The sequence below is a fragment of the Neomonachus schauinslandi genome, chromosome X (assembly GCF_002201575.2).
Source record: "Neomonachus schauinslandi chromosome X, ASM220157v2, whole genome shotgun sequence".
NCBI classification, from domain to species: domain Eukaryota; kingdom Metazoa; phylum Chordata; class Mammalia; order Carnivora; family Phocidae; genus Neomonachus; species Neomonachus schauinslandi.
The window spans coordinates 90,902,392-90,929,004 of NC_058419.1; the positions used below are offsets into that span (position 1 = coordinate 90,902,392).

The 26,613-nt window shown below is 37.8% G+C and overlaps 1 protein-coding gene across 2 annotated transcripts in view; it reads right to left on the reverse strand.

Annotated features, from left to right (window-relative positions):
- USP9X (ubiquitin specific peptidase 9 X-linked) overlaps positions 1–26,613 on the reverse strand; it is a 100,453-nt gene that overhangs the window by 48,436 nt on the left and 25,404 nt on the right. For both annotated transcript variants that reach the window (XM_021682030.2, XM_044911799.1), the window contains exons 14-20: positions 15,502–15,589; positions 12,330–12,672; positions 10,470–10,565; positions 9,608–9,819; positions 8,219–8,459; positions 7,317–7,466; positions 5,956–6,076 (exon numbers count right to left, since the gene is read on the reverse strand). In XM_021682030.2, coding sequence (XP_021537705.1) covers positions 5,956–6,076; positions 7,317–7,466; positions 8,219–8,459; positions 9,608–9,819; positions 10,470–10,565; positions 12,330–12,672; positions 15,502–15,589 — 1,251 coding nt within the window. The remainder of the gene's footprint in view (positions 1–5,955; positions 6,077–7,316; positions 7,467–8,218; positions 8,460–9,607; positions 9,820–10,469; positions 10,566–12,329; positions 12,673–15,501; positions 15,590–26,613) is intronic.

Here is a 26,613-nt window from a genome sequence, read left to right on the forward strand (position 1 = left end):
GTTTAAAAACAAAAAAACCCATGATACAATTTAGCATAAGTTACCAAACATTCAAACTTAAGAATAGTCAATCAACTTTAGATAGTACTCTGTTATCATCAAATTATTTCCAAGGTAAATGCGCTATGATTAAAATACCACTTGATAAATAAGATTACTTTAAAAAAAATTAAAGCTTTTTTTGAAGAATAAAGATAACTGAAAATTACTATAATTTCCATACGCAAGCTAATTTTATAGGCCTGGAAATAGCCTAGAAATATCTTATCAAAAAATCTTCAGTTTGTGGGATGCCTGGCTGACTCGGTGGAGCATGTGACTCTTCATCTTGGGGTTGTGAGTTCGAGCCCCAACGCTGGGTATAGAGATTAAAAACAAAATAAAAAAATCTTCAGTTTGTATAAAAATTGTTGGTTTCCCCTATTCTGAAGGGACAGTGACAGATAATGTAATTAAAATATTAAATTCTTATAATCAAACATTTGGGAACAGCTTCTCAGGTCATTAAATATTCATCCCCTGTATTATTTTTAATTGGTGATTAAAATGACATTGTCATTTTACCAGTTTAATCTCTATTATTGGGCATTTAGGGTTTTTTCCCAGTATTTTTTTTATACTGAAGATCCTAGCAGCTAAATCTTTGCAATTATTTATTTCATCAGGAAAAAATCCTGCAAGCAGAAAGAACCACCAAGGTCCAAAACTTTTAACATACAACACCAAATTATTCTCTAAAAACAAACCAATTCATAGGCTGTATTTGAGAATGTCTTATTGGTTTAAAAATATTCTAAGTAGGGGCACCTGGGTGGCTTAGGTTGGGTGTCTGCCTCTGGTTCAGGTCATGACCCCAGAGTCCTGGGACTGAACTGCGCATCGAGCTCCCCACCCCGCGGAGAGTCTGCTTCTCCCTCTCCCTCTGCCCCGCCCCCTGCTCCTGCTCTCTCTCAAATGAATAAAATCTTAAAAAAAAAAAAAAAGTGGAAGCGCTGAAGAGGAAAAGCAACTCAGTCTGCTTGGTAAAGCAGTATACATTTTAATCACTCAGTATCAAGAAGAATCTGTTTTCCTGATGCACACAGAGAGTACAGTCTAAATTACAAGAGATTAAATTACCTACAGAGAAGATTGGAGATGTTCCAAGTTTAACAGCAACTCATAATAGAGGCACCTGACTTCAGGCAGGTTCAGAAAGAACTAAGAGAGGTAAAGCCAATGACTAGAAAAAAAAAAAAAGCTACTCATTCCACCTTGGTTTTCTCCCAGTTTAAAATATATGCAAGCATGCACAAACATTAAATGTTTACCCAAAAGTAACACAGCTAGAAACAGAATTCCTTAGAGTCCCTGCTTCCTTTCTTCAAAGGAGGGAAGGAGGGAGAGAGAGAATGATGTGTATGTGTGTGTGCATGCATGAGGCAACCACAGTGACAGGGAGGAGGTTAACATTTGTTGAATATTCATTAAATACCAGTCATTAGGCTGGGGTTTTCCACAGATGTATGAATGGATTACCCTTGTAATCCCTGCAATTCCATGAACTAGTTATTACTAGCTCAGTTTTATAGATAAGGAAGTTCTGAAAAATTAGGAAAACATGTCTAAGGCATGAATAACAACTAGAATCAGAACGGGAACTCAAGTCCATTTGAGTCCAAAGCCTGTGATTTGTCTACTGTAATATGATCATTACTGGCTTTTTCAGTGTTGGCTATTTCAAATTTAGGTACTATACTTTCATCATATAAAATATGAAAAAAGCACTCTTAGGTTTCCTGCCTGAACTTCTGGCAAAAGCTCACTCCCACCATGTAGTGGCATTATGCTCAAATCATAAGATCAGTGATTCTGAAGTGGGTTTGTGTTTTAAATTATGTTGTGAAGGTGGACTCTGCATACATAAAGCAAAAACAACTGTTACTCAAACACCAGTAAATAAAACAATACAAATTCTAAACAGTACAACAGGTAAAGGATAAGGATTAAATTAAATGGTTGAGAGACGCTTTAGCTAAGAACCTAAATATCTGAACTGATTCTGTCCCACATTAAACAGAAAACAAGATGGGAAATGCCAATATGGTGTTTGCTTTAGAAAAAGGAAATAATGGAAACACACAGTCTTAAAAATTATCTGGGCCAATTACTGAACTGTATTTATCAGCAATGCACCCACAAACCCCACTACAATAAGAATAACTGATTATAAAATATTATAAACTCAAAAGGACATACAAATCGGAGATGATGAAACACTAGAAAGATGTGAGCCAATTACTGAAGGTATAGAGAGGATGGAAGACAGCTGGCTTAGATGAACCAAGAAGCACCTGTGGGGTTAGTTAAGAGGGTGGAGGGGGTGGAGGAGAGGCTACTTATTAAGTTAATACCCCACTGAATCCTAGAAAAGCTAAGGATATGAAAACAATAGGTACTTGGGAAAGTAGAGATGAATCAAAGACCTAACAACAGTGGCTGAAGTCTGCATAAGAAGCAAGTCATCCCCCCAACCCTGCACCAAAAATAAATCAATGAAGTTGGGAAGCAGATTTCCCACTAATTTATAGATACAAATATCAAACTGAGAAAGACGAAGAAGCTGTAGTAGTACCAGTATGAACCCATGTTTGTTTCTTCTAACAGAGACAGATACAGACATTGATATAGATGTGTATTACTTCCTCAGTTTAATGAAAAGGCCTGGAAACAAGACACCCCAGTAGTAATAAGTTTCTGGTTTCTAAATAACCTCTCTCTCACTGAAAGGAGTAATGGCTGATTCTAGGGCTAGGATAAAAGTACTAGATGAGTTTTAAACATCTTGTGCCATATAACACATCACAAATAGGGTTGCCAACCAGTAAATGTAGAAAGATCAAGTTAAATAAAATCACCATTTTGCAACCATTACAGAAAAAACGGATTCAAGCCATAATCACAACGAATAGTAAAACCAGTAAGTAAAAGTTTGATAAGGAAAGAGTTAAAGGGTCTCAAAACATCTCTCCAAAAAAGGAAAAGTAACTTTGCAGAGGAGAAACCTGGCAGACATCAATTATGTGATCCGGGATAATGTCACCAATGAAGGACAAACTGACATGTGCCTCCTGGTATAATGCTCTGACAAAGACAGAGCATCACATAAGTGGTATTGTGACAAAAATGTACAACCTGTATATAACATCAGGAAACAGACAAAAGCTAAGGAGACTAATTCAACACAACTGATCTGTGCGCTTTTCAAAACCATCAAAGTCATAAAAGTCAAAGACTGAGGAACCGTTCTAGATTAAAGATACCACATGAATCATGCAATGTAAGAAGCTGAATTGGACTCTCAACCAGAAAACAGTTTTAAGGTTCATTATGGGGATAATTAGTAAATATAAGTTCTATAAATTAATTTATCAATGCTGTACTTTTCTTTTTCTTTTGAAAGATTTTATTTATTTGGCAGAGAGAGACATAGCAAGAGAGGGAACACAAGCAGGGGGAGTGGGACAGGGAGAAGCAGACTTCTGCGGAGTAGGGTGCCCGATGCGGGGCTTGATTCCAGGATCCTGGGATCATGACATGAGCCGAAGGCAGACGCTTAAGGACTGAGCCACCCAGGCGCCCCAATGCTGTATTTTCTGATTTTGATTAATACTGTGGTAATTTGAAGAGAATGTCCTTGTTCTTAGAAAGCAATAGGTATTTAGGGATAAAAAGACAGGGTATCTACAACTTGTTCTCCAAAGGTCAGAAAAAAAATCTTACCACAGAATGATGTAACAGATATAGCAAAATGTTAACTACTGAATCTGGGGAAGGGTAAATGAGATCGTACTGTTCTTTGTTAAGTTTGAAATTATTTAATAAGAAAGTTTTAATTTTATTTTTTAAAAAAGATTTTATTAATTTTGAAGGGGGGGAAGCACAAGCAGGGGGAGCAACAGGCAGAGGGAGAAGCAGATTCTCCGTTGAGCAGGAAGCCCAATGCGGGATTTGATCCCAGGACCCCAGGATCACAACTTGAACCGGAGGGAGATGCCTAACCGACTGAGCCACCCAGGCGTCCTGAAAATAAGCATGTATGTATGTATTTAAGATTTTATTTATTTATTTGACAGAGAGAGACACAGCAAGAGAGGGAACAAAAGCAGGGGGAGTGGGAAAGGGAGAAGCAGGCTTCCCGCCGAGCAGGGAGCCTGATGTGGGGCTCGATCCCAGGACGCTGGGATCATGACCTGAGCCGAAGGCAGACGCTTAACGACTGAGCCACCCAGGTGCCCCCAAAATAAGTTTTTAATAGGAAAAAAGGTACTCTCCAAAAACAAGAGACAAGCAGGAAACAAAAGAAAATAAAGCACCTATCAGTACTAGGCTTCAGGGAAATAAGTACAGTCTATTAAGTTAATAGTCACACATGTTTCTAAAACCCCAATTAGCTCAAATTCAAATGGCAAATAAAAGGGTGTCATTATATAATGTGGAAGGTGCCAGTATAGCAGAAGTGCAACTTTCAAAAACAACAAAAACCAAAACCAACCAACGAAAAACCCCGTGGCCTGGCAGCTGTACAGGAAGAAGCCCTTTTAACTTCTTAGGAAAAATGAAAAGTGAGCACCTGCACGCAGACAGAGCTCATCCTGAGAGGTGCACTCCCAGCCTTTCAGGACTCTGGTTGGGTGTTTGTTCTGGGCCCACTTTAATGGTAACCCATCTGTCTCGGAGCTCCACTTCCCTGTGTTATCTCAGCACTACCAAGTCAGCATTTTCTATTGGTCTCATGTCTTTTTATTATCTGCTGAGGCAGCCTTCAGCCACATTCAACTACCTGGTCGGCTGTTCAAGTTCTCTCTGAAGATCCAAATTATTTTTATTAGTGCTGTTTAAACTGTATGTGAAAGGGCTCCTAGTCTAGGGTATTATAGCCCAAGCAGGGTAAGGAGGACATCCTTGTGGGAGGAGGGGAGAAAAAATTTCAAGAAAGGCCCAAGACACAGAACCTGAGAATAGGGACCCTGCCACGGAAAAGGTGAAGAAAGAAGTCCCACAACAGTAGCCGTATAGAAGGCAAAGAGCAACAGATGAGAGGAGGAAGAAAGGCTCCAGAAAACAGTGAAACCTGACAGATTATATAATGCAAATAACAATGCGAAATTATTTTGAGAAGTTATTAGAAGATATATGGGATGAATTAGTGATAGGTGTACAGAAAATGAAGAGAACGAAAAGGTAGTATTAAATCCAGTAAAAAAAGTTGTCAGTAATCCAGGCAAACTACTTTTCAGACTCTTGAAATGTAAATTCACATTTTAGCATCAATTTTAGATATGAATTTAAGCAAAATTGGGGAGAATATGAGAGTAAGACTTAAGTTTTCATCTGTATGATAGAAACTCAGTAGATATCTAAAATTGACAAAGACACAGTTGTATGAGATTATTATTTACAGATATAATGGTATATACATATACAAAAAAAAGCTTCACGTTAAAGTGGTTGTTTCTAAGGAATAAAAAAGGAGCAGTGCCACAGATGACACATGGCCCATAATACAGTGCAGAGGTCAGATAGTAAATATTTAAGGTTTTGCAGGCCATAGGGTGTCAGCTACAACCACTGAGCTCCACTGTTTTAAAACAAAAGTAGCCACAGTTAGTATGTAAATGAATGAGCATGGCTGCACGCTAAGAAGTTTGTTTAGGACATGAAAATATTAAATTTCATGTAATTTTCATGAACCACAAAATATTATTTTCTTGCTTCCCCCATTTAAGAATGTAAAAACCATCCTTGGCTCCTGGACTATACAAACTCAGGCAGTGGGCTGAATTTGGCCTGTGCTCTGTAGTTTGCCAACTCCTGATGTGGTCTATGTAACAAAGGATATTCCATCTAGACAGCTATACCCTGTTATTGTCCAGCGTATATTTTATGAGCATTATACATACAAAAAATTCTTACCTGGTGGCATAAGCTTCATAAGTACTCTTGCTCCATCTCTAAGAGGAGGCATATTTAGGCTGCTACCTAAGTCTGCAACTTGCCAAAGGAAAGAGATGTATCTGGGATGCAGTGACATTATCTGGAATACAAAATATACAAACCATTTACCTATAAATTACATGCCCCCCCCCAAAAAACAGCCAAGTAATTTCCACAATTTGTGTCATTTCTACTCTCTCTAAAATGGCCTGTCTTACCCATCATTCCACCTGTAGAAATCCTTCATGATGCCGACTGAATATATTATCCAAGCTATCTCCAGTAATTTCTGTGTGACGGCTTTTATTATTTTGTTAAATTATTTCTCTCATACATACAAGTTAGACTCCATATATGCAAAAAGCTGTCATGCCTGCAAATAGTTAAATTCCTAATCCAACTGTTTTAAGGAGCCAATTCTTCTGACACTGGAGTGGCTGGTTATTATCGCAGCCATTAAAATTCTTTTGGGGACGGGTGGAAGGAGAGGGTAAAGAAGGGAGGAATCACTGTTTCTTTAGATACTAGATATGTTAAGAACAACTTGAGAAAGATTGCAGACATTTTCCTACAGAAACAGCTGTGAAGAAAGGATTCATTTCTGTGGTACAAATACAAGACACAGTGATATTTTTATAAGTTTATATATTTTAAGAGTTTTAATTCAGCTGTATAATAGATTAATTTTATGTAAACCTAAAAATACTGTCTCTAAAGGGAAATGTTTTAAATTTCAACCAAGTTACAATCACCTTTCAGATCTAATCTGAAGGTGATGGTAAACTATACAGTTAATTGATATTTTGCCACATTAAACTGTACACTTCTCAAGAAAAAAGAACTAGTCTATATACAGCTGGTCCTTCAACAACACGGGTTTGAACTGCACAGGTTCACTTACACACATATTTTTTCCCACAAGACAGTACTATAAATGTATTTTCTCTTATGATTTTAACATTTTCTTTTCTGTAGCTTTATTATAAAAATAAATACAGTGTATTATACATACAATATATAATACAATAAAAATACAGTAAGTATACATATAACATACAAAATATGTGTTCATCAACTGGCTATGTTATTAGTAAGGCATCTGGTTAACACTAGGTTATGAGTAGTTAAGTTTTGGGGAGTTAAAAGATATACATGGAAAATAAATAAATAAATAAAAATAAAAGATATACATGATTTTCTACTTCACCCCGGGGTGGGGTAGGGTGGGAGAAGGATGAGGCAGGGGCAGGTGGTCAATATGAGGTCAAACTATATTTCTTTATTCTCAAACTATATTTCTATAATGCCCTGCATACAGTAGCTCAAAACCATCTACTCACCACCCCAGGCAAACAGCTTTCCACTTCTGGATTGGGACCATCACTGTAGTGATTACCATGGTTTCCAGGAGACCCAGTTGAGGAATCAGAAGAACTATCAGGGCTTGAAGGCATATTGGAACTTATTTGTGTAAGTTTGGCTGTAATTAGCTGAAAATAACATACTAAGTTAGTATTAAAGACAAGGAAAAATATGCAAAACAGAAGTTAGTAACATACCAACAAACAAAAAAACTACAGGCAATACTTCTAAAAATACAATTAGTAGGTACTGCCTAACAACCAAATAGTTTTATTTTTTACAAAACTTCTACTATATTGTAAGTACCATAATGCCAGTCTTAGTGTTATAATCCAAATACCTAATAAAGAAGCCTAACACATAACAGATGCTCAATTAATATTTACTGAATAAACTGTTAACTAGTGAAATGAAAAATAGGTTTGACTTTTTTTTCTTAATTTTTTTTTTTTTTAAGATTTTATTTATTTGCGAGAGAGAGAATGAGAGACAGCATGAGAGGGAGGAGGGTCAGAGGGAGAAGCAGACTCCCTACCAAGCAGGGAGCCTGATGTGGGACTCGATCCCGGGACTCCAGGATCATGACCTGAGCCGAAGGCAGTCGCTTAACCAACTGAGCCACCCAGGCGCCCTCTTTTTTTCTTTAAAGAACATTTTATTTATTTATTTGACAGAGAGAGAGGGAGAGCACAAGCAGGGGCAGCGCAGGCAGAGGGAGAGGGAGAAGCAGGCTTCCCGTTAAGCAGGGAGCTGATGTGGGGCTCGATCCCAGGACCCTGAGATCATGACCTGAGCCGAAGGCAGATGCTTAACCCAACTAAGCCAACGAGGTGCCCCAGGTTTGACCTTCTTGAAAAGTTTGATAATTATAGATACTTACTGATTTATCTTTTAAGTTTAATTGTCCAATCAACTTTCTGTCGTCTGCAGGATCTATCAGTTCACCGCCCACAAAGAGCTCAATTTTTGTATGAGCTACATTGGCTTTAATACGATTGAGAATATATCGTCTTACTGAACCGATCGTATCATTTGTATGAGACCATACGTCCAAGTCATCAACTTGTCTGCCCTGGTTTGGAAATCGAACTATAAAAGAGAGGTGTTTACCACGGAAAGCTCTGGGGGGAGGGGGAGGAGAAAAAAAAAAATCCTAGTTAGCAGAATTTCGTATCTTCTTGTAAAGAAAATAAACATAGGAATTTAATATTGAATATTTTCTTATTAAACAAGAGAAAGTGAGTTAAGTATACTTATTATTTTTAGGATCTTGAAAATAAAAATTTATTGCCTTTTAATTTCAAATATTTTAAGTGATCTTGAAAATACAACAATCATTTCCCACTGTTATCCTTGTACTGATGCTTGCAGAAAATGAGATGTCTAGTTATAAGAAATTAATCAGACCTGAGTTAACACTTATTTTAATGCCATAAAAGTGCAACTCACTAAGACTATTTTTAAACATGAAAGATAAACTTTAGCTTGAGAATATTAACAAAAATGCAAAGACGTAAATTTTTTCTGAAAAATTGTTAATATCAAACTTCACACCCCAAATAATATTTACGTTAATATCTTTCTTTAAAATTTTATTTATTTATTTGAGAGAAGAGAGAGCAAGTAGGCGAGAGAGCAAGAGTGGGGGATGGGGAGAGGGCCAAACGGAGAAGCAGATTCTCTGCTGAGCAGGGATCCCAAAACGGGGCTCGATCTCAGACCTGAGCCAAAGGCAGATGCTTAACTGACTGAGCCACCCAGGCGCCCCTGATAACATCTTCTCATAGGCAAGATACAACAACTAAATATTATATTCAAGAAGCAACTTTATGTAATTTCATGGTTAGCAATGAGAACTCTTTTAAAATAAATACTGATAGCATTCATTCTATAAACATCTCTAAATTATAAATATTATTTGAATTACTCAATGGTGAGACGACCTTAACAGAAATGTTAGTAGACCATCTGGAAGTATTTCTTGCTGTATTAGCTACCTGTCAAAAACAACTTTTAAGAGTTTTTTCCAATTATTCTCCAATCTTACTATGCAATTAACTGTATAAATGAATGGCATCAAAATACTTCAATTTCTTATGCTTGGCAACACTTAACAGGTACTAAAATCATGGCAAAAAAAAAAAAAGGAATACAAAGAGGAAACTAAACTTAATGCCCTACCAAAACAACAAACAAAAACTAGATCCTGGGGGAAAAAAGGTCTAGGAAAGCACCAAATAATTAATTAGCAGATCAGTTATTCACAAACCTTGACATAGGTAGAATTGTTCTTTCCTCATGATAATCACTGTCACATTCATTTATGTACTCTCTTAACACAGTTAATACTCGAACCATTCGAACAGCTTCCTGCCTTGCACAATTAATACTGTCTTTGTCACCATCCAAAACACACAACGTGTCATAAGAGGCTTTCAAACGATCAAAGCAAGACTGAATGAAGTCTTCATGGATTACCACCTACAAATAATGGGCGAAATAAAGACAGTCCAAGATGCTTTAAAATGTAAAAAAAAAAAAAAAACAAATACACTTTTTAAAAACATTAATTCAATTAAAGATGGCAACAACTAATTAAAGATAGCTCTCAATTATTTAACCAAAGTCTATACTGACAATAAAACATACCATGTTTTGTCAAAGGAAGGTAGTTATGTACCTTAAGAAGTATGAGCTAGGTGTTAAAAAAATGAACTTTGGAGTATGTGGTAGAATCAAAAGAAATTCAGTTGAAATCTCATGCCATAATTATACTCAAAATAATCACTTCATGTAATTATCAAGACAAGATTCATTTAGATAACATTTCATATAATGGAAAAAGAGACCAAATATTTTAGATAGATACTATTTTTAAAGCAGGCTCCACACTCAACATGGAGCAATGTAGGGATTGAACTCATGACCCTGAGGTCAAGACCTGACCTGAGATCAAAAGTCAGACACTCAACTGACTGAGCCACTCAGGCATCCCTTTTAGGTGTACTTTTAATGGGAGTTGAAACAAAACAATTTAGTTAATTCAGGACCGAAGAAAAAATTCTTATCAGCGAAGCGTTCTTTAATCAGAATTCTAATTCGTCGAAGTTTTAGTGGATGTCAATCCTTACCTGATTGACCTGTAGCCTGGGACCAAGGTTTGTATATATCTCTTTAAGGAGATCTATAGCTCTGCTGGCAATATCGTCATTACTTTGAATCACGACCTAGGTTCAAAAGATTCAAGTGTAAACAACTTTCATAAAGTATTTTAGCTGGACATTTCAATTCAAACCATATCCTCCGTTATTTTCAACACATTACTCAAAAATAATTTGAGGGTATATCTATTTTGATATTCAAGTAAATCAAGTAAAATTAAGTGGAAAAAAAAAAGACCAAAAAAAAGTAATAAAATGCAAAACTGAAGTGTTTGAATAAAGCAATCTGTTTAAGAATGGAAGGCACATTATTACTAAGAACAAACTATGCCTTGACCAGTATTAACCCTACAAATCAACACCTTGGTAACCAAGTTGTAAGACACTGAAGGAGGAATTCAAATTACTTAAAAACAAAATATAAATGAAATATAGTTTAGCACAAAGAGCTACACTACGGTCCCCTCCATTTCTATAGATCTTCATCACTCATGTAATTATACTGGTGGTCTTCAAACTATGCGCAGAAGTCTAGGGGGTTGAAGAAGTGTTTTAAGGCTGACCCCTATGTAGGCTTGGGAAGGGGGAAGGCTGGGAAGTACAGGGAGAATGAGCAGAGAAAACAAAAACCCAAAGAAAAAAAACAATAGGATCTCTCTTCTCCAACTAGTTTTACATTTTGGAGTACCGTATAGTTTTTATTTTTAAAAAGGGTTCTGGCTGTTTGAATAATCGAAAGACAAAGTAAACGGTCCATGGTTTGCAGAAAAATATATCCAAAAAACAGTAAAAACTGCTGTGAACAGGTCAGATTTTTAAAGATAGAATACATTAATACTGTATTGCCACAACATGGACAGACCTGGAGGGCATTATGCCAAGTGAAACAAATTTAGGGAAAGACAAATACTGTATGATCTCATTTGTATGTAGTATCTAAAAACAAACAAAAAACTCATCTCATAGATACAGAGAACAGACTGGTGGTTACCAGAGGCAGGGGATGGACAAAATGGGTGAAGGTGGCCAAAAGATACAAACTTCCATTTATAAAATAAGTACTGAGGATGTAATGTACAACGTGGTGACTACAGTTAATAATACTATACTGCATACCTTTGAAAGTTACTATGGGTAAATCTTCGAAGTTTTCATCACAAGAAAAAAAATTTGTAACGGTATGTGATGATGGACGTTAACTAGACTTACTGGGGTGATCATTTCACAATATATACAAATATCAAATCATTATGTTGTGCACCTGAAGCTAATATAATGTTGTGTCAATTTCATCTCAATTAAAGAACATATATATATATATAAATACTAAAAAGGTGGAAAAATTAAACAGATGGTAATATTTTACTCCCTCAGGTGTTTAAAAACATCCTAAAACACTGCCATTAAAGTATACATTTGTAGTCCATTCTAAATAGTCCTTTCCTCTGTCCTGTTTTAGCATTGCATGTACAGTAACATAAAATTAACACCGAAGAAGAACAGATCTACACTGAATGAATAAAAGGAAGAACAGTAACTTCCATGGGGAGGCATGAAAAATCTGTATGGCCAGTGTATTTCTAAACACATCTGGAAGGACAGATTCTAAGCCAAGACAAAAGGATCATCAGTGACAGAGAGGGAGGGGAAGGGAGAGAAGAAAAAAACCTAATGACAAATGACCCAATAAGATAAAGATGAACTATCACTACCTTCTGGGACAAGCATCAGAGCAGCATACACATATAATTTATATGCAAAATTGTAGCCCTTCGCTATTTAAAAAATTTCATCAGAAAGAATGTCTGTGAGTTCCTACTTTTCACTTACCCTCCAAAGGTAGTCTAATCCTATTAACTCCAAATCATCCATCATATATGCTCTCCTTTTTGCTACTAGTTTTCCTTCTCGACAATTCACAGCTTTGAAGAATCGCTCAAAACATTTCATTCCATTCTCAGTTAATAGGGAAGGATCAAGCTGAAGCACATTACTTTCAAAGAAGTCTTTATTAATATCAGGATCCAAGTCTGGTTCATCCCCCATCAACTTGGAATACCACTTAAAGCAGGCTTCACGATCACAAAGGTAAACTGCATTCTCTGCTAAGCATTTCCATATTTGTTTTGCCTGAGGAGCACATAGCCACAGTTGGCCATCCTTCAATAAAAATCTTGGAAAACATAAAAAATGAGCAATTAGATCTACATTAATTTTTATTGTGAAAGGCAATCTATCAGTATATGTAGTAATAATCCATCTATCACAATTATTTTAACAACAGTTAAAAAGATGTCAGTTCTTATTAACATCTTACCAAACTTCTCAATTTTATCTTGTAGTTAAAAAAAAAAAAAAAAAATTCTAGGTATTCATTTAACAAGTACATATTGGATGCCTACAATGTGCCAGGAACTCGGCTAGGTGACTGGGCCTAAACTGAATAAAAGATTGGTTTCCTTTTTTTTTTTTTTTTTTTTTAAGATTTTTTATTTATTTATTTGACAGAGACAGAGATAGCAAGAGCAGGAACACAAGCAGGGGGAGTGGGAGAGCGAGAAGCAGGCTTCCCATGGAGCAGGGAGCCCGATGCGGGGCTCGATCCCAGGACCCTGGGATCATGACCTGAGCCGAGGGCAGACGTTTAACGACTGAGCCACCCAGGCGCCCCAAAAGATTTGTTTCCTGAACTTAAACAGTTTGGTCTTTGAAACCAGCCATTGCAAAGCTATGTTTAATGGGTTGAGTTTTACCATTCTGCTTCTATGGCATCACTGGAAAATGAGGTAGTCTCCAAGTGACTTTCACAGATAAACATTTCATTAACTAATTTAAGTCAAAATTCCTTAAATTTTAATGCTTTCTGATGGTCAAATTGCATAACTCAGTACCTGGCTGCATTAAACAGAATAACGTATGTATGATTTAAACTTTTTCTGTCAATATTTAGCAGGATGCTTATCAATTATTCGGTGATGCTCTTTTTAGTTTTGTGAATGTTGGTTATTAAGACAATGAAGGTGAATTTCGTTACAGCTACTGTCTCTTCTGTTAACTCTGTATTTCTTTTAAAATTCCTCCACCTACCCTGTCTGCCTGATCTGTGAATGACAGGAAAAGAGAACACCTCACTTTATTCTGAATTAGCACAGAATTTCTAGCTAACATAATGATGGCTCCACGCCCAGTTATGGAGTAAGGTGCAGGTATTTCATGTCAATGCGTTCCCTCATTACTTCAAGCATTTTGGGATCTCAGTCCCAAGGTTTTTGTTATTTTAATAGAACTGCAGAGCTTCAGGAGGGTTTCTAGCACCTAGTCCTACCTAACCCTGCTACCTCTAATTTACAGATACAATATGAAATGTCCTCTGTGGTAACATACATTTGTTTTTCAAAGTTTGTTTTTGTTTTTAAATACAACAGCAAAAAACTTTCTTCAAGCAAAAGTTCCATTTGGAAGTCCAATGTATAAAATACAAGTGGGGCTGCCCCGATGTTGGGAGGAGGAGTAAAGAAAAGAGAAATGGGAAATCAAATCTCTAATGCTTGTTCAGAAATCTTGGAGAAAGCTCCTTAGAAACCTTAAGGCTCCAAGACAGATTTGCAAAAATCACTGTCTAATATAAAGAGCATAGACCTTAAAGTCAGATAGATCTAGCTGAGCAGTGCAACTGGCATCCATATTGGCTGCGAGATTTCGAAGAAGCTAGTTTAAGCCATGCTGATCTCCATTTGCTTTTTAATCAAATGGGGAGAATACCTGCCTTCTGCATGGCTATGAGGATTAAATATAAAGCATTTAACACACGCCAAGTAAAAAAGTAAAGTTAGGTTCTTTTCTCTTGAGTGTATTGCTATAGGTCATGTAGACACATAATAAAGCATGGAGTAAAATAGGTTCTGTGATTCCAAACTTGAAAATAGTAGGACTCATAACCATTTTTCCGTTCTAGGAAACCTAAGGGATACAACATACACCAATCAATAACAGTCACTCACTATGGCAGTGATTTTCGATCAAGACAGGCAGGTCCTTCTATTCAGGTGGTTGAAAATCAAAACACACACAGAAAAAAACATTTCATTTTCAACAAATGCCAAATTTCTTAAAATCTGGTGGCTAGAGTTTTTCCTCAAGTTAAAATCATGTAACTATTTATATGTAAATGTGTCCCAGTAAATAAACACACAGTTCAATAAACAAGTCCGTAATTAACTTAGCTCAGGAGAAAATCCCCCCAATATATCAAAATAATAAATGCAATAGATTTCCCAAAGCACTGAAAATCTGAGCATTTGTCTTAGCACACTTAGGAACTGAATAGCACTTCTGCAGTATGTGGTTTCTGAATTCACAAGAAACCGCTCATCGAAAATTCTTAACAATTTCAAATCTGTTAGGTGTATAATCATTAAAGGCTAATTACCACTGAGAAAATTCAAATTGAGCCTTGGACTACATTTAGCTATGGCTCAAGGGGATAAACCTCTTTGCCTCATCCCCATTATAATAATGTTATACACACATTCAGACCACCTTTGTCAGCCACTGCTAGGATAAACAAGGCAGCAGTGGATGCAAACCACTCTTTTGAGGTGTTGAGCCAGCAGCCCTTTGTCTCCATTTCCTTATTGTCTAGGATACCATTAAAGTGAGTATAGTTCTCCAGCTGGTTATATCAAAATATGGAAATTTATTCTTTAAAAATAAAATTATTTTTAGCGAAAACATACAAGGACAGAAGTCTATACAAAATCTTAAAATGTACTCTCTTCAAATACTTCAAAGAAGAAAAGTTAAAACTCAGCCAATAATTTAAAAGTATTTAATCATAAACACTTAGGGAAATGTCCTTTGGCTTTTAGGTAGTGATTTCCATGTGGGAAAGTAAAAGGTGGCAGGTGAAAAGGTCACCTAACAAAGACCTAACTCTATAGCACATTAACTAAACATTCTTTATCTGTCTTAAAAAGAACAACATTGATGGTTTAAAACAAACCTAAGGAAGTTAAGCCGTTCTTGGACTTCTTGAACATGACTATATCTACTTCCCAGCCTCACAGTTTGGGGGTCATAGTCTTCATGATCTGCAAATTAAGAAAAATTATGCATTATACACACATGGATATCCACAACACTGCTGACTTTAACCAAAAGAAATTAAGTTAAAAAGTCATTAATTCTTTATTAAAAGGCAACCTGAAGTTTACTATTAAATTCATGGTTTCTGCCAATCTCTTATTTTCCCTACAGAAACATACTTTTACATAACCAAAAGAAAACAATCTGTTAAATGTGCTGTCATAAACAATTCTTCAGGGGCACCTGGGTGGCTCGGTCGGTTTGGCGTCTCTCTTCGGCTCAGGTCATGATCCCAGGGTCCTGGGATAGAGTCCCGCATTGGGCTCCCTGCTCAGTGGGGAGCCTGCTTCTCCCTCTGCCTGCCCCTCCCCCCACTTGTGCTCACTCTGACAAAAAAAAAAAAATTCTTCATCACAGCACCTTTGCACCATCTTTATACACAACGAAGCAATTTCTGATTACAGCCTAAAACTGACCTGAGTGGTCTGTGAACATGAACTAACTACCAGGACAAATTTTTTTCTTGGATTTCGTTCCTGTTATACTGAAAAGTCTTCATGGAGAATAAAAAAAGTTATAAAAATAAATTATATTACCAATTTTATTTTATTTTTCAAGATTTTATTCATTTATTTGAGACAGAGTGAGAGCAAAAGCTGGGAGACAGAGGGAGAGGGAGAAAGCAGGCTCCCCACTGAGCAGGGAGCCTGAGGTGCAGCTCAATCCCAGCACTCTGGGATCATGACATGAGCTGAAGGCAGACAGACACTTAACCGACTGAGCCACTCAGGTGCCCGTGTATTACCAATTTTTACCTAAAAAGAGTAACACAAGATGCTATTCTGTATAATTAAGTTACCACAGTTTTCACCATCAGCATGTTATGACAGTCTAGAACAGTCTCAGATAGAAATTCAAGAAAGCTGGCCCTTTCATCATGACCATGCTAGGTGTTGGGTCACTAAACCTAGCTTAACTTGTAAATTCCTTCTTAAAAGAAAGAAGATGAGGGGCGCCTGGGTGGCTTAGTCGCTTAAGTGACTGACTCTTGATTTCAGCTCAGGTCCTGATCTCAGAGTCCTGAGACTGTACCCCACCTTGGGCTCCACACTCAGCTCAGAATCTGCTCCAGATTCTCTCTCTCCGTCTGCCCCTCCACCCACTCGCTCACACGCACACACACATACTCTCTCTAAAAATAAAAACTTTAAAAAAGAAATTAAAAAAAAAACAGAAAAAGAAAAAGGTGGCCCAGTCGGTTGAGCATCTGACTCTTGGTTTTGGCTCGGGTCATGATCTCAGGGTTGTGGAATCCAGCCCCCTTGTGCAGAGTCTGCTTGAGATTCTCTCTCCCTCTCCTTATGCCCCTCCCACTTGTGCTCACTCTCTCTCAAATAAATCTTAAGAAAAAGTTAGTAAACCCTTTGGTTTTACTTTCATTACAGTATACAATGGGTGGAAAAAAATCTCAGTATCTGGTATGAAAGACCACAGCAAAACACCTTAAAAAGCACCTACTGTCCTAAAAATATGGACAGTGGTTTTGTTTTGACTTTACTGGAAAAAGCTGCCTGACTTGGAAATGGTCAAGTTGATCTGCGGCTTGGAGCTAAAGAGACATGAAGCAAATGCTCTTACAAGTACCATCAACCATGAGGAAATCACTGACCTTTCTTCCAGAAAGTTGTACCAAGTTACAGAGGAATGAGAAATTATGCGATTTCCCTTTAGCATTAATTACTGATCTTTGCATACCAGATCATGGACTTTATGGTACATGTGTGCTACTGCCACAGAATACTGTGTGAGACCTTTCAGAAATAATAACCAAAGTCTTCAAAAATAGTGAAGTTTCTTCTCTGAAGAAAATCTTGACATGTTGTAAAGATGGAACATATAATGTATAAAAATATCTGTTTTTGGTATTTTTGTGAAGCCCAATGTATTAGGACTGCTTTCTACTTTCACATGTATTACCATCTCCCAAAAGTCCTAAACACACCTTCTCTACTTCCATGAAAATCAATTTCGTCAGGGCTCAGGATTTAAAACACTACTTCTCAAGGGGTTTGCTCAAGAAACTGGATAGAATATAAAATACTAATCAACTATGTAGAACTTTTTTTTTTTTAAGAGACAGTGAGTGAGAAGGGGGAGGGGCAGAGGGAGAGGGAACAGAAAGTAGGCTCCACGCCCAGCATGGAGCCCAACACGGGGCTAGATCTCTTGATGCCGAATTCATGACCTGAGCTGATATCAAGAGTTGGACACTTAACTGACTGAGCCACCCAGGTACCCCAAAATTTTCTTTCTCAAAGAACCAGTCCTTAGGTATCTGAAATATCAATGGACTTCAGTTGCCTTTTTAAAAATTTAAACAAGGAGTTTATGCACAGCTTTGTTTACTTGCCACGTTCTTTTTTAGGGGAAATTTTAAATTTTAGTAATTTCAAACTTAAGACAAATTTCAAAAATAATGCAAGAATTCCCTTATCACCTTCACTGATATTCACCAGTTGTTGACATCTTGCCCCATTTGTTTCATTAGTTACCACTTATACGTAAGTGTAGTTTTTCTTAACTATTTAAGAGTCAGTTGAAGACACAGCTCTTTACCCTTAAAATACTTAAATGAGTATTTCCAAATAACGAGGACACTTGCTTATATAACCACATTACAATTACCAAATTAACACTGATACAGTACTGAAGTTAACTCTGATCACTTGGCTAAGGTGGTTTCCAGTAGGTTATTGCACTGTGAAGTTACTATTTTTATTTTCATAATCAGTAAGTAATTAGTGGGGAGAGACCTGCAGACTATATAAGTATCTTGTTTCTTACCAAACTTTGATCCCCTAGGTTTAGTATCCCCATTCCTTTTTTATTTAGGTGCCAGCACTTTATCAAGAACTAGGATCCTGGATGCCTGGGGGGCTCAGATAGTAGACCATGTGACTCCTGATCTTGGGGTCTTAAGGTTGAGCTCCACAGTGGGTGTGGAGCCTATTTAAAAAAAAAAAAAAAGAATAAAACTGGGAACGTGAACACAAGCAAGAACCTTGAAGATAATCAATATCAAACAATAATCAAGAATAGTCAAGGGGCGCCTGGGTGGCTCAGTCGTTAAGCATCTGCCTTCGGCTCAGGTCATGATCCCGGGGTCCTGGGATCGAGCCCCGCGTCGGGCTCCCTGCTCTGCGGGAAGCCTGCTTCTCCCCCTCCCACTCCCCCTGTTTGTGTTCCTGCTCTATGTCTCTCTCTGTCAAATAAATAAATAAAATCTTAAAAAAAAATAAAAAAAAGAATAGTCAAGAAGTGGGGCGCCTGGGTGACTTGGTTGGGTGTCCACCTTCAGTTCAGGTCATGATCCCGGGGTCCTGGGATCAAGCTCCATATTGGGCTCCCTGCTCAGTGGGAAGCCTACTTCTACCTCTGCCCGCTGTTCCCCCTGCTTGTGCTCTCTCTCGCCCTCCCTCTGTCAAACAAATAAATAAAATCTTAAAAAAAAAAAGAATAATCAATTAGTAAGAAGATCCATCAATGCTAAATAGGAAGGGAGAGACTTTACACTTCGCTACAGAGAAGATTCTGGGGTGTCAGAACATAAACAGGATGTTTGGTGGTTTTCCTTGTAAATATTCAGCTCTAAATACTATGATTAGTTAGCAAAGAGGATCCATTTTTTACTCCTGCTGCATCCCACTGACAAGAGCAAGAGAATGGAGAGGAAAGTGTCTATGGCTAAGGCTAATATAAACTGGTTGTCATTACAGAATGCAAGTTGTTTAGAGTCTATTTCATAACTCATTATAAAAAAAGTTCATTTGAAAAAATATCTTGAGACAGGATTCAAATACCATAAAATTCACACATTTAAAATGTACAATTCAATGGCTTTTAGTATAGTCAGGGCTACGTAAACATTTTTGTCATTTTTATCTTTGTCATCCTTAGGTGTGAAACAGAATCTCAATGTAGTTTTGATTCGCATTTCCTTAATAACTAATGATACTGAGCATCTTTTCGTTTGCCTTAGCCATTTGTGTCTTGGGAGAACTGTCTATACAGATCCTCTGCCCATTTCCTAACTGGGCTTTTAATTGTTGAGTTTATGTAAGGGATCTTATATATTCCGGATTTAAATCCTTTATCAGAGGGCGCCTGGCTGGCTCAGTTGGTTAAGCGACTGCCTTCGGCTCAGGTCACGATCCCAGGGTCCTGGGATCGAGTCCCACATCGGACTCCTGGCTCAGCAGGAAGCCTGCTTCTCCCTCTCCCACTCCCCCTGCTTGTGTTCCTGCTCTCGCTGTCTCTCTGTCAAATAAATAAATAAAATCTTAAAAAAAATAAAAAAAAAAATAAATCCTTTATCAGATATGATTTAGTTATTTTGTCCTGTTCTTTGTCATTTTACTTTCTTGATTGTATCATTTGCAAGTAGTTAAGTTTTTAACCTCGATATACTCCAATATATTATTACCTTTCCCCCTCTTACAATGTTGCTTTCCCCTAACCCAAAGCCACAAAAATTTATTCCTATTTTTTTCCACAGAGTTTTATACTTTTAGGTCTATGGTAGGTTTTAAGTTTTGTGGATGGTGTGAGGCAGGGGATCAAACTTTATTCTTTTAGATGTGCATACCAGCAACATTTATCAAAAAGACTACTTGTTTCCTTTAATTTTTTTTTTTTTTTAAAGATTTTATTTGACAGAGAGAGACACAGTGAGAGAGGGAACACAAGCAGGGGGAATGGGAGAGGGAGAAGCAGGCTTCCCGCCCAGCAGGGAGCCCGATGTGGGGCTCGATCCCAGGACTCTGGGATCATGACCTGAGCCAAAGTAAGGCACTTAACGACTGAGCCACCCAGGCGCCCCAAGACTACTTGTTTCCAATGAATATTCTTGGCACCCTTATAAGAAATCAAGCATAACTTTAACAATTTATTTCTGGACTATAATTATATTCCACTGATGCATACATCTATTCTTATGTCAGTACCACACTGTCTTACAGTTATTTTGTATTAAGTTTTGAAATCAGGAATTATTACAGGTCAACCAATTTTGGTTTTTACAATCAAGACTGTTTTGTCTATTAGGGTGCAAAGGTCCCTTGCATTTCCATGATTTTTAGGATCAGCTTGTCAATTTCTGTAAAAAGAAAAAAGTCTGGATTTTTATAGGGACTGTGTTTAATCTGTAGAACAACTTGCAGAGTACTGTGACCTTAACAATATTAAGTGTTCCATGCAGGGGATATGGGCTCTCTCTCCTTTTATTTAATCTTTAACTTCTTTCAACAATATTGTTCTGTAGTTTAAAATGTGCAAGTTTTGGGGGTATGTGACTGGCTTCATCAGTGGAGCTTGAGACTCTTGATCTCAGGGTTATGCATTTGAGCCCCCCTTAAAAAAAATAAAATCTTGGGGCACCTGGGTGGCTCAGTTGGTTAAGCAGCTGCCTTTGGCTCAGGTCATGATCCTAGGGTCCTGGGATCGAGCCCCGCATCGGGCTCCCTGCTCGGCGGGGAGCCTGCTTCTCCCTCTCCCTCTGCCTGCCTCTCTGCCTACTTGTTCTATCTCTGTCAAATAAATAAAATCTTAAAAAAAAAAAAAAATCTTTAAAAAAACAAAAGGAAGTACACATTTTGTACTTCTTTTGCTCAATTCATTCCTAAGCATTTAATTCTTTATAAAGCTATTGTAAATAAATTTCTTAATTTTTCAGGTTGATCATTGCTGAGCATACAGAAATACAACTGACATTGTATAGTAATCTTAATTCCTGCAATCCAGTTTAACTCATTTATTAGTTTTAAAAGATTTTAGGGATTTCTTCATACAGATGTTATTTTCTGTGGTAACAGATAGTTTTGCTTCTTTTCCAATGAGAATGTTTATTTTTCTTGCCTAGCTGCTCTGGCTAGCACCTCCAACAGAAGGTTAAGTAGAAGTGACTAGGATGGACATCCTTGTCTTATTCCTGTTCCTAAGGGGAAAGCAGCCAGTCTTTCATCATTAAGTATGAGGTTAGCTGTGAGATATTTGAGATGCCCTTTATCAGGCTGATAAAATTACATTCTATTCCTAGTTTGTTGAATGATTTTAAAATGAAAGGTGTTAGATTTTGTCAAATACCTTTCCTTCACCTACTGAGAAGATCACATAGTTTTGTTTCTTTATTGTATTAATATGGTGTATCACAATGGACTTTTGGGTGTCAAATTAACTTTGTGTTCCAGAGATACATTCCAATTAGCAACGATACATAATCCTTTTCTCTGAGATTTTGTTTTTAAGTAATCTCCACCCAATGTGGGGGTTGAACTCACAACCCCAAGATCAAGAGTTGCATGCTATTTTGACTGAGCCAGCCAGACACCCACATAATCCTTTTTATATGTTGCTGAATTTGGTTTATTTATTTTTGAGGATTTTGAATCTATACTTCTAAGAGATATTGGTCTGCAGTTTTCTTCTGATGTCTTTGTATTATTTTGCCATCAGGGTAGTAACAGCTTCATAGAAAGAGTGTTCCTTAATTTTTTTGAAAGAATTTGTGATGGATTGGTGATAACTCCTCTTGAATGTTCAGCAAATTCACTAATGAAACCATCTGGTCCTGGAATTTCTTTGTGCTAAGTTTCTTGGTTACTAATTCAATCTTTTTACTTGATATGTCTATACAACTTTTTAACTGCTTCAATTTCATTATATTTTTTCATACGATCAGTAGTGATACCCTCTCACTTTTGATTTTCGTAACTGAGTCTTATTTTCTTAGCCTTAAAGGTTTGTCAATTTTGCTGATCTTTTCAAAAACCAACTTCAGTTTCACTGATTTTTCTCTATTTCTTTTTCTCCTTTATCTTACTTGATATCCCCCCCCCAATATTCAGTATTTCCTTCCTTCCTACTCTGGGTTTAGTTTGCTCTTTTCTAGTTTCTAAAGGTTACTGATTTGCTAACTTTCTTCTTTACAAAAAACATTTGGAGTTATAAATTTCTGAGCACTGACTTAGCAACTCTCCCCAAGTTTTGGCATTTTGTTTTCATTCATCTGAGTATATTCACATTTCACAGTTGTCATTTCTTCTTTGACCCATTGGTTAGTCAGGAGCATATACTTGAATATACTTGTGAAATCCCCAAATTTCCCTTTTGATTTAAAATTTAATTCAATTGTGGATCAAACTCCTACCTCATAGGATTTCAATACTTTAGGTTAATGAGGTCTGCTGTTAGCCTAGAATATGGTCTGTCCTGCAGAATATTCTATTTACACTTAAGAATACATTCTGCTGTTGCTGGATGGAGTATTCCATAGAAATCTGTTAGGTATGGATTGTGGGTTTATAGTTCAAAACTTCTACAGGCATACTTTGGAGATATTTCAAGTTTGGTTACAGGACCAAAAAACAAAGCAAGTATTGCAATAAAGTAAGTCAAATGAAGTCTTTGGCTTTCCAGTGCATGGTTGACTCTGTATCATATTCTACTAAGCAGGGAATAGCATTATGTCTTAAAAAATAAGGTAAATACCTTAATTTAAAAATACTTTATTGCTAAAGAATGCTAATCAAGGTGCTGGGTGGCTCAGTCAGTTAAGCATCTGCCTTCAGCTCAGGTCATGATCCCAAGGTCCTGGGATCGAGTCCTTCCATCAGGTTCCCTGCTCAGCAAGAAGTCTGCTTCTCCTTCTACCCTTCCCCCCAGCTGGTGCTCTCTCTCTCTCAAATAAATCTTTTAAAAATGCTAATCATCTAAGCGTTCGTTCATCAAGTCATAATCATCAATCATAGATCACCTTAACAAGTACAATGAAAGAGTCTGAAATACTGACAGAATTACCAAAATGTGACAGAGACATGAAGTGAGCAATGTTATTGGAAAACTAGCACTGGTAGAACTGCTCGATGCAGACTTGTCACAAACCTTCAATTTGTAAAATATTCAAAGAGCAATAAGCCTGTATTTCTTTTATGCCCACCCCCCCTCCTCTGGCTTTGACTTACTGTCCGGTGTCACTTACTGTCAGCCTAATTACTTCCTTTAGTGTTTCCTTCAGGGCAAGTCTGCTAGCAATAAATTCTCAGAATTTATCTAGGAAGGTCTTTATTTTGCCTTCGTTTTTTAATGATAGTTTTGCTGCATGTAAGACTCTTAGCTGTTAGGTCCTTTCACTGCCCCTAGCATTTCACGTACAGGATCTTAATGCCTTCTGGTCTCTGAAGTTCTAAGACACAATGTTAATTTTATTGATGTATCCTTGTGAAGTCTCATTTTTTTTCTTTTACATCTTTCAAAATTTCTTACAACTATGATGTGCCTGCATCTAGGTCTAACTTTAACTTCCTTGGAATTCTTTAAGCTTCTTGTATGGGTTAATGTCTCTCAATGAAATCTAGAAGTCTTCAGTGATTATGTCTTTTTCTGCTCCCTTCTCAACCCCCCTCCCAATATCCTTCCAGTATTCCCATTACATGTAGGTTGGTGCTCTTAATGGTGTCCTATATTTCCCTAACATTCTCTTCATTTTTCTTCATCCGTTCTTCACTGTTCTTCAGATTGCATAACTTTATTGATCCATCTTCACAGATTGATCCTTCCACCAGCTCAAATCTACAGTTTTGAATCTACTTCCACCAGTTCAGCCCCTGTAGCAAATTTCTCATTTTAGGTACTGTACTTTTCAACTCCAGAATTTCCATTTGATTCTTTGTATCTTGTTATTGCTATTCTCAACAAAAACTGTCACAATACTTCCCTTTAATTCTTCAGACACAATTTCCAACAGCACCTTGAGCATATTTGTAATAACTGCTTTCAAGTTGTCGTCTAGAAAGTCTACCATCTGGGCCCTTTCAGAGGTCTGTGTATGTATGAGTGACACCTTTAAATTTTTTTTTAGTTGAAATCTGGGTATTTAAATGTACCGTAGCAACCTGAATACTGACACCACCCACTCACTCCCTGGGTTGGTGTTGTCTGTTGGTTGTTTAGTGATTAGGCTGAACTAACTCAGTCAAGTCTATCTCAGCCACAGTGTTTTTCCCCCTTGTTTGTACCTTTCAGCCTTGCTACCTGTATGTTGTTCCTGGTTCAGCATTAGCCCCTTACTGGTCGAAGGCTGTAATTAAGTCCCCTTGGATAGTTAGATTACCCTTTACCACTGGATGTAATTGTGGCTTGGAGACTACCATCACAGTTCAAGTAGTTGTCCCACATTCAGTCAAGGACTAGTAGTACCTGAGGTGTTTTCTTCCTCATCACTCCTGAGGGTAGTCTTAGGCATGAAACAGTCTTTCTGTTATATTTTATTCTGATATATTTTATTCCTTTTACTTTTTTTTTTTAAGATTTTATTTATAGAGAGAGACACAGCGAGAGAGGGAGCACAAGCAGGGGGAGTGGGAGAGGGAGAAGCAGACTCCCCACTCAGCAGGGAGCCCGATGCGGGGCTGGACCCCAGGACCGTGGGATCGTGACGTGAGCCGAAAGCAGACGCTTAATGACTGAGCCACCGAGGCGCCCCTCCGTTTACTTTTAAAAGAGAGAAAATTTTACTTTTAAGCCTGGCTCCCTAGGAGTTGCCTCTGGGTCATGGTAACCTGTAATTCACCCAATGTTTGGTCAGAATTTGAATTTAAGTCCTTGAGCCAGTGAAGCTTACAACCTTTGCTGATGGATTGGTGTGTAAACTGAAGAATGTTTTCAACTTGTCCATGTCTTGCTCTGATTGCTTCTGAGTGGGTGCAATCTAATGAATGTGCAGAACATTTGTGACCCCCCTAGGGTTGACTGTGTTCCCAGGAGGGCTCATCTTGGCTGTCTTTATCTAGATCTCTCTGTTAAACTTTTGGTTGCTATGCAGTTTCGTTGGTCAATATGAGTACACGGAACTACAAGCTCCCTCTTAATTGCTCTTCACCAAAATTTCCACTGCTTTTAATAACACTCTTAGGAATGGTATGCTCTGGTCCAAATAAGGTCAACCCCTTCAAGCCTAACTGCTCAGTTCTTCGTCCTCACAGCCTGTCTCTCCCTCTGGGCAGAACTTCTGTGCCACTGCACAGGAGCTGGTGACAACATAGCAAGCAGCTTCTCCCAGAGTGATCCCTCTGGCTCTATGAGTGGTGCTGGTATGTGGGAAATGGTAATAGCCCCTGATTTTCTCAGTTTGTCCCTCTAGGCACAGAATATCCAACTTATGACATAGTAAGCTGCAATGGGAGTAATCTGAACTTCAGTATCCTCAGACTGCCATGCCTAAAGTAAAGCTTCAGCCCTATGAGTAGACTGTGCAGGATAAGGGAGTCTCTGTTCTACCATGACTGCCTTAGAATAGAACTTCTGTAAAATGTAACTGGGCAAGATAATAAATGCCAACAGCCTGCCCTTCTTACGGTGGAACCACAGCCTTAGACTGGCAGCTGTGGGGAGAGGGAGTAGAAGTTGTGGCTCTAATGCTACAGATTCTTGCTATTCTTCTCAAGAGATTTTCTTGAAAAATTGTTTCCCTATTTTCTGTATCCCCTTAGAATAATTCCCAGGTACTTTCGATATTATTTAAAACTTCAGTGAAATGGTTGTTTTGTTAAGGAGAAGGTCCACTGAGGGGCGCCTGGGTGGCTCAGTTGGTCAGGCGTCCAACTCTTGATTTCGGCTCAGGTCATGATCTTAGTGTTGTGAGATCGAGCCACGCGCTGGGCTGCACGCTCAGTCTGCTTGAGATTCTTGCTCTTTCCCTCTCTCTCACTTCCCTCTTGTACCCTCTCTCTAAAATAATCTTGGGGCGCCTGGGTGGCTCAGTTGGTTAAGCGACTGCCTTCGGCTCAGGTCATGATCCTGGAGTCCTGGGATGGAGTCCCGCATCGGGCTGCCTGCTCAGCAGGGAGCCTGCTTCTCCCTCTGACCCTCCCCCTTTCATGCTCGCTCTCTCTCTCTCTCTCTCTCTGAAATAAATAAATAAATAAATCTTAAAAAAATATAAATAAAATAAATAATCTTAAAAAAGGGGGGGGGG